The 18,588-nt window shown below is 48.7% G+C and overlaps 1 protein-coding gene across 1 annotated transcript in view; it reads right to left on the bottom strand.

Annotated features, from left to right (window-relative positions):
- The window catches only part of CC2D1A (coiled-coil and C2 domain containing 1A), a 42,073-nt gene that overhangs the window by 15,251 nt on the left and 8,234 nt on the right, over positions 1-18,588 (bottom strand). The window contains exons 6-21 of the mRNA XM_056850525.1: positions 17,960-18,097; positions 16,096-16,462; positions 15,335-15,459; positions 14,764-14,836; positions 13,159-13,272; positions 12,827-12,957; positions 11,553-11,625; positions 10,586-10,704; positions 9,186-9,324; positions 7,615-7,787; positions 6,183-6,299; positions 4,300-4,358; positions 2,802-2,918; positions 2,176-2,249; positions 724-782; positions 318-369 (exon numbers count right to left, since the gene is read on the bottom strand). Coding sequence (XP_056706503.1) covers positions 318-369; positions 724-782; positions 2,176-2,249; positions 2,802-2,918; positions 4,300-4,358; positions 6,183-6,299; positions 7,615-7,787; positions 9,186-9,324; positions 10,586-10,704; positions 11,553-11,625; positions 12,827-12,957; positions 13,159-13,272; positions 14,764-14,836; positions 15,335-15,459; positions 16,096-16,462; positions 17,960-18,097 — 1,930 coding nt within the window. The remainder of the gene's footprint in view (positions 1-317; positions 370-723; positions 783-2,175; positions 2,250-2,801; positions 2,919-4,299; positions 4,359-6,182; positions 6,300-7,614; positions 7,788-9,185; positions 9,325-10,585; positions 10,705-11,552; positions 11,626-12,826; positions 12,958-13,158; positions 13,273-14,763; positions 14,837-15,334; positions 15,460-16,095; positions 16,463-17,959; positions 18,098-18,588) is intronic.

Below are 18,588 nucleotides of genomic sequence, written 5' to 3'. Positions count from 1 at the left end.
CAGTCACACTCTCTCAGCCCCACCTATCTCACAGGGTGTCTGTTGTGGGGAGGGGAAGGGAAGATGGTTGGTAAGCTGGTTTGAGTCTCCCTTGAGTGGTAGAGAAAGTCAGCATATAAAAACCAACTCTTCTTCTATAAGCTTTCAAGAGTCAAAGCTCTTTGTAAGATACATGATGATGGTATCTGACGAAGGGACTCTTGAAAGCTCATACCCGAAAATCTTGACAGTCTCTACAGTTCTGCTAGATTCAAATCTAGCTGCTCTGCTGCAGACCAACAAGGGTAGCCTCTGAAACTATCTTCAAAAGTATTTACCGGGAGAGTTGGAATTTTTGATCACGTTGGTCTTGTCTTTCTGAGCTTCCTCCTGCAAAGCAGAGTGCAAAAGAGAGAATTAGAACCAGACCTCCCGACTGCTGCTTGGAGGGTCTCAAAGCAGATCTGCCCACATTATACTTTCCTATACACTCTATCGTAGAATCATAGAGTTGGAAGGGACCACCAAGGTCATCTAGTCCAACCCCCTGCACAATGCAGGAAATTCACAACCACCTCCCCACCAAACCCCCAGTGACCCCTACTCCATGCCCAGAAGATGGCCAAGATGCTATCTTCGTGTCTGCACAAAACATGTCTATGTCGTTGGGAAATTCTGACTGGCTGCTTCGCGTGTAGGGACAAAAAAAAGAAGAGAGCAGTGTTTGAAGTTACCCAAACTCACCACGCTGGGGTACGAGAACTCAAAGCGCACAAAAGCATCGAGATCATCAGGAGCCGTGCCTGGAAAAGAAAAAAACAAATGCAACCCAATAGCACCGGGGAAGTTTTAAAAATTGAAAACGTACAATAAAGAATAGCTCTGAGGAGTTCTTGCAAGCATCGCCAGCCTGGTGGCCGCTGCTGTGTGGGCGGCCTTCCAACTCCACTGCTGCCGCATGAAATTGAGGATCTCCCTCAGCCAGTTCGTTCAGATTGGCTCTCTGTATACCTCTGCAGGCCCTGCAAGTCAGCTTTTTGCAGACTTATTGCAAGACACCAGACAGTATAGCTGCCTCTCAGTATGCAGAGCCCCAGAAGCCATCAGGGCGACTAGCGGACTAGAGATGATTGTGAGAAAATAAGGCCCTTGGCTCGGGCCACTCAGAGCCAGGAACCATCCTGGGAAACAACCCTGGGAACCAGAGCATTCCTGCATAGTGAAAAGGAGTCAGGGGAAAGGGAAGCACTTCAGCAGAAGAGCAAAGGAAATTTTACTGGAAGCGTAAACGAGATTCTGGGGATTCCCTCTCAAAGTCTTTTAAGAACATAAGAAAGGCCCTGCTGGATCAGACCAAGGCCCATCAAGTGGCCAACCAGGTGCCTCTAGGAAGCCCACAAGCAAGATGGCTGCAGCAGCACCATCCTGCCTGTGTTCCACAGCACCTAAGATAATAGGCCTGCTCCTCTGATCGTGGAGAGGATAGGTATGCAGCATGATTTTGAGGGTTTTCCTCAAGGACTGCAGAGTAACAAACCAAGGTTTGCCACCAAATATACACAGAACATCGTGCCTCAGCCAGTCCCAAGTATCTGAAAGAGGCATGTCTTTCATTGCCTGTTTTTTTAGGTAGATCATGATGGGTAGCCATGTCAGTCTGTCTCTAGCAGTAGAAAAGAGCAAGAGTCCCAGTAGCACTTTAAAGACTAACAAAATTTCTGGCAGGGTAGGAGCTTTCATGAGTCACAGCTCACTTATCTGAAGATACTTGAAGGTATCTGAAGAAGCGAGCTGTGACTCACGAAAGCTCATACCTTGCCAGAAATTTTGTTAGTCTTTAAGGTTCTACAGGACTCTTGCTCTTTTCTACTGTTTTTAAGTGTACGCTGAAAACGAAAAGTGGGAATGCAACAAATACAAACCTGTTAATCGGCCCTATGTCCAGGGGATGCCTAGCCCCAGGCTGACGCCCTCCGTGCCAAGTAGAGACACCCCCCCAGACCTCCCTTTCCTCCCTACACAACAAGAATTATGAACTTTTTATCCTCTTACTCAGCATGGATGTTCCCCCTCCAGCACCCAACTCTGCCCCTAGGCCAGCCGTCCCCTTTCCAGCCATTCGTTACCATGGCAGCCACAGGCTCCGCTCCTTCCACCCCCTCCCTTCCCAGAAACAGGAGCTGTTCGCTGTTTTACCGGGAGGAGCTGGCAGGTTGACGGCTTTCACTATGGAGAGAACCATATCATTACTGTTCAGTTCTGGAAAGATCCTGAAAGAAAGGGGGGAACACAGTTAGCCAAGGTCTGTAGAAGACATTTATTTTTCACCAAACTGAAAGTCAGAGGCTTCAAGTTACTCTGCGGTACCTGCCAACCCCTATTTGTAAAATACAGAAACTGCTGAATCTGATCAAAACCCCACCTAGACCAGCATCCCTGTTTCCAACAGAGGACAGCCAGCTCCATCCAAGAGGCCAACAGTGCACAGGGCAAGCCGTTTCCTTAATCTATTTCTATTTTAAAGTTTTCTAAAGTTTCTATTTACCAATCACGGCTAATAGCCATTGGTAGACCAAGAATTGGCTTAGCCCCCTTTTAAAGCCCCCCAAAGCTGCTGCAGTTTAATACATCTTAGAACCATAGAATCATAGAGTTGGAAGAGACCACCAAGGCCATCTAGACTAACTCCCTGCACAATGCAGGAAATTCACAACTACCTCCCCCTCTCACACACACCCAGCGACCCCCCATGCCCAGAAGATGTCAACAAAAGACCCTCCAGCTTCCAGGGTGGGAGCTGCCAAAGCCAACGGCACACGCACTTGACCACGCTGAAAGTCCGCTGCTCGTAGTGATATCTGGGCAGAGGGAATCCCTTGGCGTGGGCTTGCTTCAGGATCTCCATGTTCTTTTTGCAGTCCTCGGCCATCTTCTCAAACCTGAACAGGGGGAGACCGGAACAGGAGCCCAGTTAGAGATTCCATTACAGGCCAAGTACGGAGAGGAGGAGAAGTGTGGTGTAGTGGTTAAGAGCAGTGGTTTGGAGTGGTGTACTCTAATCTGGAGAACCGGGTTTGATTCCCCACTCCTCCACAGGAGCGGCGGAGGCTAATCTGGTGAACTGGATTTGTTTCCCCGCTCCTCCACACGAAGCCAGCCAGGTGACCCTGGGCTAGTCAAAGTGTTAGAGCTCTCTCAGCCCCACCTACCTCACAGGGTGTCTGTTGTGGGGAGGGGAAGGCGATTGTAAGCCAGCTTGAGTCTCCCTTAGGTGGTAGAGAAAGTAAGCATATAAAAACCAACTCTTCTTCTTTTTATATGCCAATTTACTCTACCTTTTAAGGAGAATCAAAGTGGCTTACAATCATCTTCCCTTCCTCTCCTCACAACCGACACCTTGTGAGGTAGGTGGGGCTGAGAGAGTTCGGAGAACTGTGATGGGCCCAAGGTCACCCAGCTGACTTCATGTGGAGGAGCGTGGAAACCAACCTGGTTCTCCTGATTAGAGTCCAGTGCTCTTAACCACTATACCACGCTGGCTCTGCTCCCAAGCAAGGAAGACCTGGCTAACTTTAGAAGGCAAAGGGAGGCTGCAATACAAGGTGGGGGTACCATATGGCATGCACCTCAAAAGCTCTCTGGATCAGGGTTAACAGGTTGAGCATCATATATAGTCAGCCAGAAGAGGGAGGAGTTAAGAAGCTCTAATGAAAAAGCCATAAATCACGGTGCACATAATAGGTTATAAATGCTTATTATCTAGATCAGTGGGTCACATAAACACATGAAGCTGCCTTGTACTGAACTCCTGATCCATCAGAATTAGTATTGTTTACTCAGACCAGCAGCAGCTCTCCAGGGTCTCAGGCAGAGGTCTTTCACATCACCTGCCTGCCTAGTCCCTATAACTGGAGACACCAGGGACTGAACCAGGGACCTTCTGCTTATTAAGCAGATGCTCTTCCCCTGAGCCTTGCCCCCTCCCCAATGCTTACACATGAAACTGCCTTCTACTGACTCAGACTCTTGGTCCATCAAAGTCAGTATTGTCTACTCAGATTGGCAACAGCTCTCCAGGTTCTCAGGTCTTTCACATCACCTACTGCCAGGTCCTTTCAATGGGAGATGCCGGGGATTGAACCTGGAATGTTCTGCATGCCAAGCAGAGGCTCTGCCACTGAGCCACGGCCCCTCCAAACAGTCCCAAATAGGCAAGGAGTGATTTCAAGTGGGCTGTCTGCTTTCGTGCTTGGCATACACAAAACGAAAGGAAAGCAGACAGGAACAGAGATGTATTAGTAACGGGATTGGCATGCTTACTTGGTTGTTTCTGCGATGTTCCCTAAATGGGTGAACTGTGTGGAATAATTCGTGCACATCTGGAATTTAAAAAAAAATAGAAGCCACGTGAGAAGCAGACAGGCACATGACAATCGCGGCTCTGTACCTTCCCAGTCGAAGTCCTGCAGGCCAGACTCAGATTCCTCCCCGTTAATGAGCTGTGATATTGCACCAGCCTCGGCCTTCATACGTTCGTATCCCTTCACCTCCAGCCAAGGCTGAGCTACCTGAAGGAATCTATGCCCTCTCATTAGCTCTACACAGTCCATCATCCCAAGCATTCTTCTCCCAAGTGGCCTTACTTCTACTGGAGCTGGGAAGGGGGGGATGGACTGCAGGGAGATAAGGTGGGGAGTGGAGGGTTTTGCTCCTCTAATTCACATGTCCCTTTTGATGGTAATTTTTAAAAAAAGAACTCCCAGGCCATTTATGCTTGGCAATTAGCAGCGCGTTCCAGGCTGAAGTGCCCTGCATATTTTTTTGAGTTTTTCATGCTATTCAGGAAGTGACTGTGAAGCCGGCGCATACCAGCTTCGCATTTCTTAAGAACCCCTTTAACGTGACCTTTTGTGTTTGCTCCGCCCCTACACTGAAGAATCCCCTCAAGGAAGCATGCAAAATCACAGCCACACGTTAGCTATGCAAACGGCGGTTTCTAATGGAAGGAAAGGTGGAGCAGGCGAGTGGGGGGTGGAATTTCTCCTTTTGTGTCAGGACCGTGACTAGGCATTTTAAAGGTCGCATTTTAAAAAGAGCTTTGAGAACATCAAAATTGACCTTACATAAATGGCCCCACTCCTTCACTTTAAACATAAACGGGGCAGGACTGTGAGATGAAGCTGCTGCCCCTATTGTGCCTCCTTTCCACTATCGCCCAGAGACCCCCTTCTGAAAACTTCTAATCCAGCCTGCTGCGACCCACAGGGGCCAGCCAGAGGCCTCTTGGTAGTCATGAGCAGAGAATGAAGGCTGTGACCCCCTCCCCGGTCATTCCTCCCAACACCTGGCAAGCAACTGTTTCGGCAGAGAAAGAACAACTGCAATCCAAGCCTTTCAGAAGGTACAAACAATGAATACAAAGTGGAATGAAAGTACTAAAAATATCAAAACTGCAAAATCCCACAATAGCACTTCTTATCAAAAATAACAATGAAACCAATTATAAGTTTATAAGCATCAGTCTTTTAAATTAAGCATACAGCATTCACCAGGCAAAGTACAAAATGAACATATGCTTAATGAAAATTTAAACAAATTCCAGTTGTAGGTAAGTCTAACAAATTAAAGTAATAATATTTCTAAATACAATCAGGTTGTAATTCCACAGGCAATATTATTACTTTAATTTGTTTTACTAACCTACAACTGGAATTTGTTTAACTTCCATTAAGCAAGTGTTCATTTTGTACTTTACCTGGTGAACTGACAACCTGTATGCTGAAGCTTAACTTAAAAGATTATAAACTTATAATTGGTTTCATTGTAATTTTTGATAAGAGGTACTATTGTGGGCTGTTCCAGAAGGTAGCCACGTTGGTCTGCAGTAGAACAGCGAGATTGGAGTCCAGTAGCAGTTTGGAGACCACCAAGATTTTCGGGGTATGAGCTTTCAAGAGTCAAAGGTCCCTTCATCTGACAGGAACTTTGGTATCTGATGAAGGGAGCTGTGACTCTTGAGAGCTCATACCTGGAAAATCCTGTTGGTCTTTGAGGCGTTACTGAGCTCAAATCTAGCAATCCAAGGCTGCTCCTTTTCACGTTGGTAGGCCTCCTCCCACAAGATACCTTCACGCTTCCCAGCTCCCGCTCTTCCTCCCGGCAAACCCTGCATCATCTCCAAAGCCTGCCCCAACCCTGCCAACCTCATACTGCTGCCTCATCAGTTTGACGAGCTCCGTGTACTGGGCAGCCGTCTCCGGAGAGATGCTGACTCCGCGGCGCAGCGCAAAATCTTCCTTGTTCATGGGGGCTTGAGGCACCTGAAGGAAGAAGGAAGCAAGTCACAGAGCACAATCCTCCCTGTTTAGCTGCACAGCCTACTTGCCTCCATGGCAAAACTCAAAGGTTACCATCGTAGCAAGAGAGTTTCAGAAGGTAGCCGTGTTGGTCTACAGAAGAACAGCTACACAATCGAGTCCAGTACCTTAAGAGACCAATGCGATTTTCAGGGTATCCGACAAAGGAGGAAAGCTCATACTGCGAAAACCTTGGTGGTCTCTAAGGTGGTACTGGACTCCAATCTAGCATAGGAAGAGAGAAGATGACAGAAAACAGGGCTGTGCTACACTTAGGAAAGTTACAGCAGAGCAATGGGGAGGGGCCGTGGCTCCGTGGCAGAGCATCTGCTTGGCATGCAGAAGGTCCCAGGTTCAATCCCCAGCATCTCCAGTTAAAGGGACTAGGCAGGTAGGTGACGTGAAAGGCCTGAAAGCCACTGCCAGTCTGAGCAGAAAATACTGACTTTGATTTAAGGGTCTGATTTAAGGTTTCTTTAGGGAGGGGCTGTGGCTTTGTAGCAGAGTATTTCCTTGGCATGCAGAAGGTCCCAGGTTCAATCCCTGGCATCTCCAGTTAAAGGGACTCAGCCAGTAGGTGATGTGAAAGACCCTTGTCCGAGACCCTGGAGAGCCGCTGCCGGTCTGAGTAGACAATACTGACTTTGATGGACCAGGGGTCTGATTCAGTAGAAGGAAAGTTCATGTCTTCGTGTGTTCAATGCTCAAATTTCCTGTAGAGGGCTCCCCCCCCGCATTTTGAACCAAACTCATCCCCTGCAAATTGGAATGGCCTTGTCCCAAGTCCTGCTACAAAGACCTTCTGCACCATAGCAAATGGTTCAAGATGAGCCGTTAAACCAAGCTTTCTTCTGAGGCTGAAAAGACAATACTGAGGCTGAAAAGTAACAATACTGCAGAAGAACTGTCCAGCCACAGCAGACCCAAGAAGCCATCTAACTCTAGAGTTGCATTCAGAAAGATCACAAACAAGACATGAAGACAACAGCCCTTTCAGTTGTCTGCCCCGAGACCTGGTATTCAGAGGTACGCTCCCTGTGAATATGGAGATTCTATTTAAGTTGCGCAGCCAAAACCTATTTTCCACCCTTCTGTCTAATCCAAGTATGTTCAGGACTGAGGATGGGACGGGATCTACCCTGACAGATTAAACACATTTTTTTTAAAAAGGACAGTTCCAATTAGTATTGGCTCACATCTTAAGATTCCAGCGCCGTGTGGCACAGCGACAGGGGGGAAAGCCAATTTTGAATATCTGCACACTTTCTGAACCGCTTGCCTTGGTTATATCGACCGGGAGCCCGTTCTGCGACGCCTCGATCATGGGGCCCAAGCCCTTGGCCTGGCGGAGGAACAGCTTGGCGCCCTCGATGTCATTCTGCTGCTTCGCTCGGAGAGCTGCCTGCGTCAGCTGCTTCTTGCGGCTCTCCAGGAAGGCCAGCTGCTGCTGAGCTGTCGGGAGGAAAAGAAAGAAAGAGGGAAACTCCTTGCGAGGAGCCCCTCGGGAGCAGACAGCAAGGGGCCCCCAAAAAGGGCGAGGGATGAGAATCCTTTATCTCCAGTCACATTTGTGGGTGCCATGTTCATTTTAGGAGCCCCGTGGCACAGAGTGTTAAGCTGCAGTATTGCAGTCAAAAGCTCTGCTCATGACCTGAGTTCGATCCCAACGGAAGTTGGTTTCAGGTAGTCGGCTCAAGGTTGACTCAGCCTTCCATCCTTCCGAGGTCTGTCAAATGAGTACCCAGCTTGCTGGGGGTAAAGGGAAGATGACTGGGGAAGTCACTGGCAAACCACCCCACAAACAAAGTCTGCCTTGGAAACGTCAGGATGTGATGTCATCCCATGGGTCAGGAATGACCCGGTGCTTGCACAGGGGACCTTTACCTTTTTATGTTCATTTTACACAGAACAGGCGTCAGCATATGGTGAGGCAGGGCAGCTGCCGGGGTTTCCAGGAGTGCCCGCTGCCGCCAGCACCCCCTGCCCAATCACTTGCTAGCCCTCCACCTCCCACACCCCCGGCTGCACGAACTGCCCGGTGCCACTGGTGAAAGGGCTGCAGGCAGTTGTAAGCACGAGTGGTGGGAGGAGGAGGAGAAGAAGAGTTGCCTTTTATACCCCGCTTTTTCTTTACCTTTAAGGAGTCTCAAAGCGGTTTACAATCGCCTTACATAAGAACATAAGGAAACCCCTGCTGGATCAGACCAAGGCCCATCAGGTCCAGCAGTCTGTTCACACAGTGGCCACACAAGGTGCCTCTAGGAAGCCCACAAACAAGATGGCTGCAACAGCATTAGCCTGCCTGTGTTCCACAGCACCACATATTTAAGGCATACTCCTCTGATCCTGCAGAGAATAGGTATGCATCATGACTAGTAACCATTTTGACTAGTAGCCATGGATAGTCACCCTCTCCCCCATGAATATGTCCACTCCCCTCTTAAAGCCTTCCAAGTTGGGTCCATCACCATATCCTGGGGCAGGGAGTCCCACAATTTAACTATGTGCTGTGTGAAGAAATACTTCCTTTTGTCTGTTTTGAATCTCTCCCCCTCCAGCTTCAGCAGATGACCCCGCGTTCTGGTATTACGTGAGAGGGAGAAAAGCTTCTCCCTGTCCACTCTCTCCATACCATGCATAATTTTACAGACCTCTATCTTGTCTCCCCTTAACAACCTTCTTTCCAAGCTAAAGAGCCCTAAGTTGCAAGGACAAAAGAGAGGAGAACGATGTAGATAAAAGAGAGAATGATGTAGGATGCTTTGGGTTCCCATTGGGAAGAAAGGCAGGGTACACGTAAATAAACTGGCACAAAAGCAGTCTATGAATGCAGCAAATAATCCAGGGTACCTTTCGCGACGGTCTTGGAGGCCGTTTTCGCAGGCCCAGCTGCCTTTGGAGCTGCAGGCACAGCTCGTGAGCCCGGCTGGGGGGGCTGTTGAGGCTGCGGTGGGCTGGCTGGTTTGGATGACGGAGGGCGGCTGTCAGGCTGTCAACAGAGAGGAGAGGGGCCGGTAAAGATGCTTCGTAACACCAGCTCCGCAAGGCACGTTGTAATAGAAATCAAGGCCAGAAAAGCCCAAGGCCTGCTGAGGACATGGTGCCTGATCATAAAGCATTGATTCACAGACTAACTCCGCTGTCTGTAGAGATGCTTGATGTATACAAAGCATCGCAACTGGGTGGAACACAACCGGGTGGGAAGGTACACAGGCTGCCCTGTGATGTAGGGACAGCCAACCCCAGTCATGTTTCCGCTTGCCAACAGGATGCCCTTAGCATGACCAACAGGCGAATGCTGAAGTATCCTTCTCCCATAGGACCCCCGTCAGAAGCCACCCTGAAAGGTAATGTTCCCCACCTCCAGGTGAAGCCTGGAGATCTCCTGGAGTTACGACCAATTTCCAGACTACGGCGATCAGTTCCCCTGGATGGCAGCCTCAGATGGTGGACTCTATGGCATCACATTCCTGCTGTACTCCCTCCGCAAACCCCGCCCTCTCCAGGCTCCACCCCCAAAATCTCCAGGAATTTCCCAATCGGGAGTTGCCAACCCTACTGAGAAGGGTCAGTGGTGGTGGTAGAAAGTTTCGTCAAGTCACAGCTGATTTATGGTGACCCCCTGGTGTTTTCAAGGCAAGATACCTTCAGAGGCGATTTGCCATTGCCTGCCTCTGCGTAGCAACCCTGGATTTCCTTGGTGGTCTCCCATCCAAGTATAAACCAGGGCCGACCCCGCTTAGCTTCCTAGAGCTGATGCGATCAGGCTAGTCTGGGCCATCCAGGTCAGGGCAGAGACAAACAGACGCCATTGCCTGCCTCTGTGCAGCAACATTAGATTTCCTTAGTGGTCTCCCATCCAAGTACTAACCAGAGCCAACCCTGCTTAGCTTCCTGGAGCTGATGAGATTGGGCTACCCTGGGCCATCCAGGTCAGGGGTCAGTGGGGCAAGCTCAAATTGTGGCTGGCTTGTAAATCAGGCCAAAGCAAATCCCTCCAGTTTTTTTCAGAAGCAACAATGAATCATTTGAAACCTGTTTTATGACCTTGGGCAAGCAAGATACCTAACTTCAAGCGTAAAAAATCCAAAACTATTGTTTTACTAAATTGCTCGCACAGAAGGAGGTAGTAAGCAAGACGAGGAGCTCTAAGTTGGTCTGAAGGAGGAACCACAGTTCTCGGTCATTTCCGATTTACAGTCAGAGCTTCTCCCAGATCCCTCAGGATCTGTACTAGCATGCCACTCCACCTTTTTAGGCTCTTCAGGATCTTCGTCCTCCTCGCTGGCTAGTTTCATGGCTGTTTCAAGGATTCCCACGAAGCTCTGGTCTCCTGACGAAGCTTCCATCCCTTGGATTGGAGGGAAACCTGCCAAAGGAAACAAAAGTCTAAAAAAGGAACTGTGCGGCAAGAGGGCAGTGTTTGCCAGGAGGGCACTGACACCCCTTGCCCAGTCAAGAGCTGCTGATATAGAGCAACGTTATAATTAAGGTTGCTAACTCCAGGCTGGGAAACTCCTGGAGATTTGGGGTTGAACCTGGGGAAGGTGGAGTTTGGAGAGGGGAGAGACCTCAGCAGGGTATAACACCATAGAGTCCACCCTCCGAAGCTTCCATTTTCTTCAGGGGAACTGATCCCTGTAGTCTGCAAATCAGTTGTAATTCCAGGAGATCCTGAGGCCCCACTTGAGGAGGGGCTGTGGCTCAGTCTCTAGAGCATCTGCTTGGCATGCAGAAGGTCCCAGGTTCAAACCACAGCATCTCCAGTTAAAGGGACTGGGCAAACAGGTGATGGGAAAAACCTCCACCTGAGACCCTGGAGAGCTGCTGCCGGTCTGAGTTGACAATACTGACTTTGATGGACCAAGGGTCTGATTCAGTATAAGGCAGCTTCATGTGTTCAGGTGTTCACTTGGAGGTTGGCAACCCTTGTTATGGCCTGCTTTTGAGATGGCTGTTCAATGCCCCTGTCACATCTGGCCTTTGTGATGTGAAGATGACTCGGCATCTATGGCAGTGTTATACCCGATCCTCTATACTTATCTAAGAGACATGCACAGATGCAGACTGAAACATCAACAGTCCCCTCCCCGTTACATCACCTGTGCCCTGCACCTGCTTCGCCTGGTGGCAGCTGGGGTCTGGAAGCTTGTTGAAGCAACCAGAAAGCAACCCCCCCGCCCCACAAACAGCAAAACAATCTTGGGAAGCAAATACCTGGGGGAACAGGTAGGTCGGCAAACTCTACAGGTTTTCCTGCCTTGTGAGCTCTGATGGCTTCTTGGTATTGCTGAAAGAGAAACACAGTCGTGATCTGAGGGTGCTTTCTCCAGGAAACAGGACTTGGCCAAACCAAAGTTCTTGGGCTAATCACAGCTGGCAGGGCATGGAACTTTTCCCCTGGAACTTTACTAAGCAAAGCAGTCACGAGTACTGATTGTTTGCAAAGTATGAAGGGTCTGGGCTATGAGGGGCAAAAACATGGCCGAGGAAGGTTCACGTCTGGGGTCTCCATAGCCCACCCCCAGCTTGTTGCTTCTGGAGTCACACCAGAAATGCATGGCGAAAGAGACTGAAATTGTACCGAACAGAAATCAAAATTCAGTCTCTCTAGCCTTGCATTTGAATCTTTTTGTTTCATTCTCTGCTGTTCTTCAGCGCCATTTGGGCTTTTAACACTTTCACATTTAGGTGTTAGAAAAGAGCCAGAGTCCAGTAGCCGCTTAAAGACTAACAAAATTTCTGGCAGGGTATGAACTTTCTTGAGCCACAGCTCTTCTTCAGATATCTGAAGATATCTTCAAAATTTCTGGCAGGGTATGAGCTTTTGTGAGCCACAGCTCACATCTTCAGATACAAGTTATCTGACCGAGAACTTCAGTTATCTGAAGAAGCGAGCTGTGGCTCACGAAAGCTCACACCCTGCCAGAAATTTTGTTAGTCTTTAAGGTGCTACTGGAATTTTGCTTTTTTCTACTGCTACAGACAGACTAACACAGCTCCCCATCGGGATCTATCTTCAAGTGTTGCAGAGTTTTAAAAGATCAATTTTAAAGGAAACATCACACATGCTGCTAGCAGTGACCTTGAAATATCCACGCGAACTAGCCCCATACAGTAAATCAAGAACTCTGCTGGGGAAAGTACAAGAAGAGGGAAAGAGGGAAAGAGATGTGAAGCCAAACCCAGAGACAATTCAGACTTTGGTCTGGTCTGTCTTTGCTGCACCAACACTACAAGTCACCATTTGCATCATCTCTCTGCCCCACTGTGAACTGGTAGGTCAGGAAAGCCGACCCCCCCAAGTTATAGAAGGGTGTAACCTCTCATTTGTCCTTACTGGACTACTGGATGCCGTTCAGTGATTGAGTCCAAGTAGTATATGGATGCTTTTTAGGGACATTTCTGTTTTCCTCCAAGAACCATCTGGTTCAAACCTAGATCTCTATCCGAACACAAGCCGAAGTTTGCACCTTGGGCAGGTTGCTCACCTTCACAATCCGTTCGTGCATCCTGGCTTTCCTGTCATCCCCTTTCCCTTTGGCTTGGGCTGCCGCGGTCTTGTACCTCTCCATCCTCTGCTGCAGCGCTTCCATCACGTCTCGAGGGGGTGGAGGCATATCTGGAAACAAGGAAGCCATCAGAAGAAGAAGAGTTGGTTTTTATACCCTGATTTTCCTCTACCTTTAAGGAGTCTCAAAGCAGCTTCCCTTCCTCTCCCCGCAACAAACACCTTGCGAGGTAGGCGGGACTGAGAGAGTTCGGAGGGAACTGGGACTGGTCCAAAATCACCCGGGAAAAGAGAGTCTTGTGGGGTTCATACCTCCTGCGCCTGAGAGTCCTGGCGCCAATGGGGCCGCAGCCTGCATGACGGGTGTTGCTGTTGCTACTGGGCACGGCTGCATGCTCAAGGTCAACATTTCTTTGGGTAGCTGGTCTGCGGGAGACAGACAGACAGCCGAAACATGGCAAGATTCAGAAACCCACAAAACGCCACCAACTCTGCCCCCCTCCACGAAACCATCACCCCCACCAATCCAGATATTTCAGTAGTGATGTTGCAGGACCCCCCCACAAGACATCCTTCTTAAAAAAGACAGATGAATAAGCTGGGCGGGCAGCCCATCTTTTCTGTGCGCCACGGTGTACGATCAATTAGGGGCTGGGAATGAGCCCCAGGGATTCCAGCCCCTTCCTGCACTACAAGCAAAGAGGACTTTTGCCACGGAAGCCTTCCCTGGTGCCCGGATTCCCTGCACATCTAAACGCTCCCTTGAGAAAAAGGTAGATTCGAATCCAGTGGCACCTTAGAGACCAGCAAGATTTTCGGGGTACGAGCTTTCAAGAGTCAGAGCTCCCTTCGTCAGACACAAGATGTATCTGACAAAGGGAGCGTTGTCTCTCGACAGCTCATACCCCGAAGATCCTGTTGGTCTCTAAGGTGCGACTGGACTCGAATCTAGCTGTTCTACTGCAGACCCACCTGGCTACCCTCTGGAACCCTCCTGAGAAAAAGTAGTTCATTAAGGCTGAATACTAGCACGAGGGCAAGCCGTCATCGTAAGACACAGCGGAGAGTCACAGGTATGCTTTTACCCAGCAAATAATCTGGGATATCATGGGACAGGAATTCACAAGGATCAAGAGATACTGAACAATGATCCACCAGTATTGAAAGCAGTATTTAAAGTCCTCTACATATTTAAAGCCCTCTACTAGAAAAGACAGTCATGCTAGGAAAAGCTGAGGGCGGCAGGAAAAGAGGAAGATCCAACAAGAGATGGATTGACTCAATAAAAGAAGGCACAGCCCTCAATTTGCAAGATCTGAGCAAGGCTGTCAAAGATAGGACATTTTGGAGGACACTGATTTATAGGGTCGCCATCAGTCGGAAGCGACTTGACGGCACTTAACATACACACACTTATAGATGGACCATCAGAATCCTGGATGATGGCTAAAATGTGCAGAGGCATTTAAATAAGACAGTCTTTGGAAGATTCTGGCAACCTGAGGACTGCGGTAGCAGTTACTATTCCCTTCTGCGCCTGGGAAGATGAGCTACCTAGACTGGGAGCCACGATAGCTCAAAGACTATTCCAGAGTTTTGGAATCCTTAGCTTTCTGAAATTACAGTAAAAGAAATAATTCATGGCTTTGAGTTGTTTGGTTATTTGTATTAAGGAATTATGTTGATAAATCCCCCCCTGCTTTTGGGCACAAATCAGATTAGTACACCGTGATGTGACAAGAGAATTCAGTGGTGAAATACTGAACAGAAGGGACACCTACAGCTTTTCTTACAACATTTTCCAGCACAACTGCCTCTCAAGTGGAGCTCTGGAGCTATGCAGATTACCACCATCTCATTTGCTGGCAAAGTTCATTCAAAAGGCACCTGGGCAAACTGCCAAGGAACCACTCTCACCTGGAGGGGGAGGCAGCCGGCTGAGATCCACTGTCTCTCCTTTACTCAGGGATTCCAAAAGAGGGTCAAAGCTCTGAAAGAAGAAGAACAAAAAAGAAGATGAGTTGGTTTTTATATGCCGACATTCTCTGCCACTTAAGGAAAAATCAAAGCAGCTTACAATCATTTTCCCTTCCCCTCCCCACAACTGGCACCCTGTGTGGTAGGTGGGGCTGAGTTTGGAGAGGACTGTGACTAGCCCAAGGTCACCCAGCTGGCTTCATGAGGAGGAATGGGGAAACCAACCCAGTTCTCCAGATCAGAGTCCACCGCTCTTAACCACTACACCACACTGGATCTCAAGAGGTTTACGTAGGGTCAATGGTTTGCTCGTGGAGCCAAAAAGCCTAATGGGGTTTTTAACAAATCTTCACAGTCCAACTGCAGAGGGCACAGAATGACAAATAAATGTATAAACCTGTCTCGACACCTTCCCAACCCAAAACTGGCAACCCTTGATCCAAGAGCAATGGCTTCTTAGTCGAAGGCAATCCTCCCTTCAAGCTCTCCCTTGTTGCTTGAGAGCACCCACCTTGGCTACGCGGAAATACTTGGCGGCCATTTCTATGCTGCCTTCCTGTTTCGCACGCAAGGCCGCCAGCTTGTACTCCCGCTGTCTGCCCTGCAGGAGCGCCTGGGTAGGAGAGGCTTCGGAACCTGAGGACAAGCCAAAGAAGCAGGTCATGCTGTTTGCACATCTCAGTCAAAGTGACCCCGGCCAACTGGAAGCCGGAGAACCAATTTGGTGCGATCCAAAGCCTTAGGGTCTTCTAAGCAACAACTCAAGGAAGGTTGAACATGGCATTTAATGCAGAGCGAAAGAGGCTTGTATTCTAAGGTGCCCAGCCTTTCCCAATTTAAAATACATATCAGCTGCCTTTCTTCTTCCAATATAGATAAAATGCATAAACTGGAATACACAAAACCAAGATTAAAATCCACCATTTAGGACTGCTTTAATCAGAGGTAGTCCTAAATAAACCCATCTTCAGCTGCCTCCTGGGGATCAAGAGGGAGGGGGCCAGGCGCACCTCCCTGGGAAGGCTGTTCCAAAACCGTGGGGCTGCCACCGAAAAGGCCCTCTCCCGTGTACCCACCAAATGAGCTCCTTTGATTGATGGGACAGTCAGAAGGGCATCTCCCGGAGATCTTAATTTTTGGACAGGAACATATGGGAGAAGATGGTGCTTCAGATATCCCGATCCCAAACCATGTAGGGCAACACCTTTAATTGCGCCACCCACTCCCCACTCCCTGGTCTTTTTATGCAGGTAATTTATGCCAAGCACTAACCCGGAGTAGGAGAGGGTGCCAAAGGGGTGGATCTTTGTTGGGGCGTCTCTGGGGATCTAAGAGGCACAGCAGGGGCTGGAGAAATCTTTGGCTTTGGAAGTACCGGCGGTGACACCTTGGGGGGCTGATCGGACTCAGGCGATGCTTTCGGGGACAACTGCTCAGCATCTGCTGGAACGGAGTCTGGAGGATGGTGGCTGGATAAGGGAGTGCTTTCATCAGGTGTGGAGGCTTGTGACAAGGGAACCGGCTCCAAGGGAGAAGCCTGCTGGGAGAGGGCACTTTTTCCTGTGGCTACCGGGGGAGGAATCTCATCCTCGTCAATCCTTTTGCCCTTCCGCGCAGAGATCAACAGGTTTTCCAGGGTCTGGGGAATAAAGACGACATTGAGATACAACAGCTGCATTTTGTCAAGAGCTAAACATAGAGCAAGGACAGGACCCCTCTAAAGGGATGGCAGTTGGGAAGCCCTTTAACCCAAACTAACAAGGAGGGACAGAACTTTATCTTGTTCCCCCAATATCACTTGTGCCAGGCCTACAAGAGTTATCACAGGTTGAGTATCCCTTATCCGGACAGCTTGGGACCAGAAGTGGTCCGCATTTTGGATCTTTCCGTATTTTGGAATATTTTGGAATTTTTGCATATACACAATGAGATATCTTGGGAGATAGGACCCGTCTGAACACGAAATTCATGTATGTTTTATATATACTTTAAACACATAGCGTGAATGTAATCCTAAACAATATGTTTAATAATTTTGTGTACATTGGACCATCAATGGAGCTGCTGAGGGCTTGGGAGTAATGACTTCATGCTGGCTCAAAAGGTGCGGTTTTCGGATCAGTCCGGATATTGGATGTCCGGATAAGGGATACTCAACCTGTATTATCATCATCATCATCATCTTTAATCCTATATCCCGCCCTTCTCTCGGCCGAAGCCGGTCTCAGGGCATCTCACAACAATGAAACCAACATAAAACATAGCAACATATGCATTATTAAGTTAAAACCAACAGATCTAAGTTTTAAAAATCCAGATCACAGAGGCCAAGGGAACTTAGCTGAAAAAGAAACTGATCAGAAGCCGAACTGGAGATGGCCACGGATAGATTAAGAGTGCTGGATTTTATTTATTCACCTCATTTATACCCTACCTTTCCCCCCAAAGAAGGCCCAAGGTGGCTTACATAATTCTCCCCTCCTCCATTTTATCATCACAACCACCCTGTTAGGTAAGTTAGGCTGAGAGCATATGACTGGCCCAAGGTCACCCAGCAGGCTTCCATGGCAGAGCGGGGATTCGAACCCGGGTCTCCCAGATCCTAGGCCGACACTAACCACTGACCCATGCCCTTTTGCAGTAGCCCTTTTCAAAAGAACCTTTTCAAAGGCCTCTCTCATTAATGGTTAATAGAAAACACCCGAAGAAGCAACGACCATCCAGTTACACAACTATATTCCACCAAAGCACGGGTGTCAAACATAAGGGCTTTTATCCGGCCCGCAAGCCAGCCGAGGCAGCCGTCCCCTTCCCCACTCCTGATCTGGGCTGGCGAGTCTGCTGTGGGCTTGCCAGCTGAGGCAGCCACGCCCCCTCTAATCCTGAGGTGTCAGTTAAATAAAAGAAAATACTGTAAGAGTGTTAATGTCTTTAAGCATGTTTGTATTTTAAGTAAAAAAATAAAGTAGACAATAATATCATTAATTGGTTTTGCCTCTGTCTTCAATAAAGTTTGTATCTCCGGTACTTGGCTTTAAATTTTATGGTACACGTGGCCCGGCCCGGTCGAGTGACTTTTATGTCATATCTGGCCCTTGTAACAAATGAGTTCGACACCCCTGAACGAAAGTCTTACCTTGAGGCCCCTTTCATACCGGCGCACCTTGGAGCTCTCCCCAGCTTGCTTTGCATGCGCCACCGCTGCCTTGTACATATTCAGTCTCTCCAGCAAAAGAGATTCAGTCCCACTGGAATCAGCCGGAGCATCATTCGTCTAGCAAAAACCAAAGCAAGACCCTTTCTTTCAAAGGACAAAGACAAAACACAATTCCCAGCCCTTTCGTATACTACTAGTTTATAGAGAACTCTGCCAAGTTGCATATTGCAACCCTAACCTAACAATTCCAGACACAGGACAGAGAGATGCTCTTTCCTATGGCAATCGCATCTGGCTTGGGCTCTATAATCTTATGGGCTTGGCTTGTTTGCGTGATGGTGGAAAGCGCCATCAAGTTGCAGTCGACCCTGTAGAGTTTTCAAGGCAAAGATGTTAAGAGGCGGTTTACCATTGCCTGCCTCTGCGTAGCAACTCCGGAATTCCTTGGTGGCCTCCCATCCAAGTGCTAACCAGGGCATACCCTCCTTAGCTTCTGTGATCTGATGGGATGGGGGCTAGCCTGCGTCATCCAGGCCAGGGCAGATCATTTGTGAGGGACAAAAAGCCTGATTACAACTTAGCATCAGAAACAGAAGCTGCAACTCCTG

The sequence above is a fragment of the Euleptes europaea genome, chromosome 1 (genome assembly GCF_029931775.1).
Source record: "Euleptes europaea isolate rEulEur1 chromosome 1, rEulEur1.hap1, whole genome shotgun sequence".
NCBI lineage: Eukaryota > Metazoa > Chordata > Lepidosauria > Squamata > Sphaerodactylidae > Euleptes > Euleptes europaea.
Note: the sequence above shows the minus strand (reverse complement) of the source record. Positions and strands in the feature narration are given on the sequence as shown.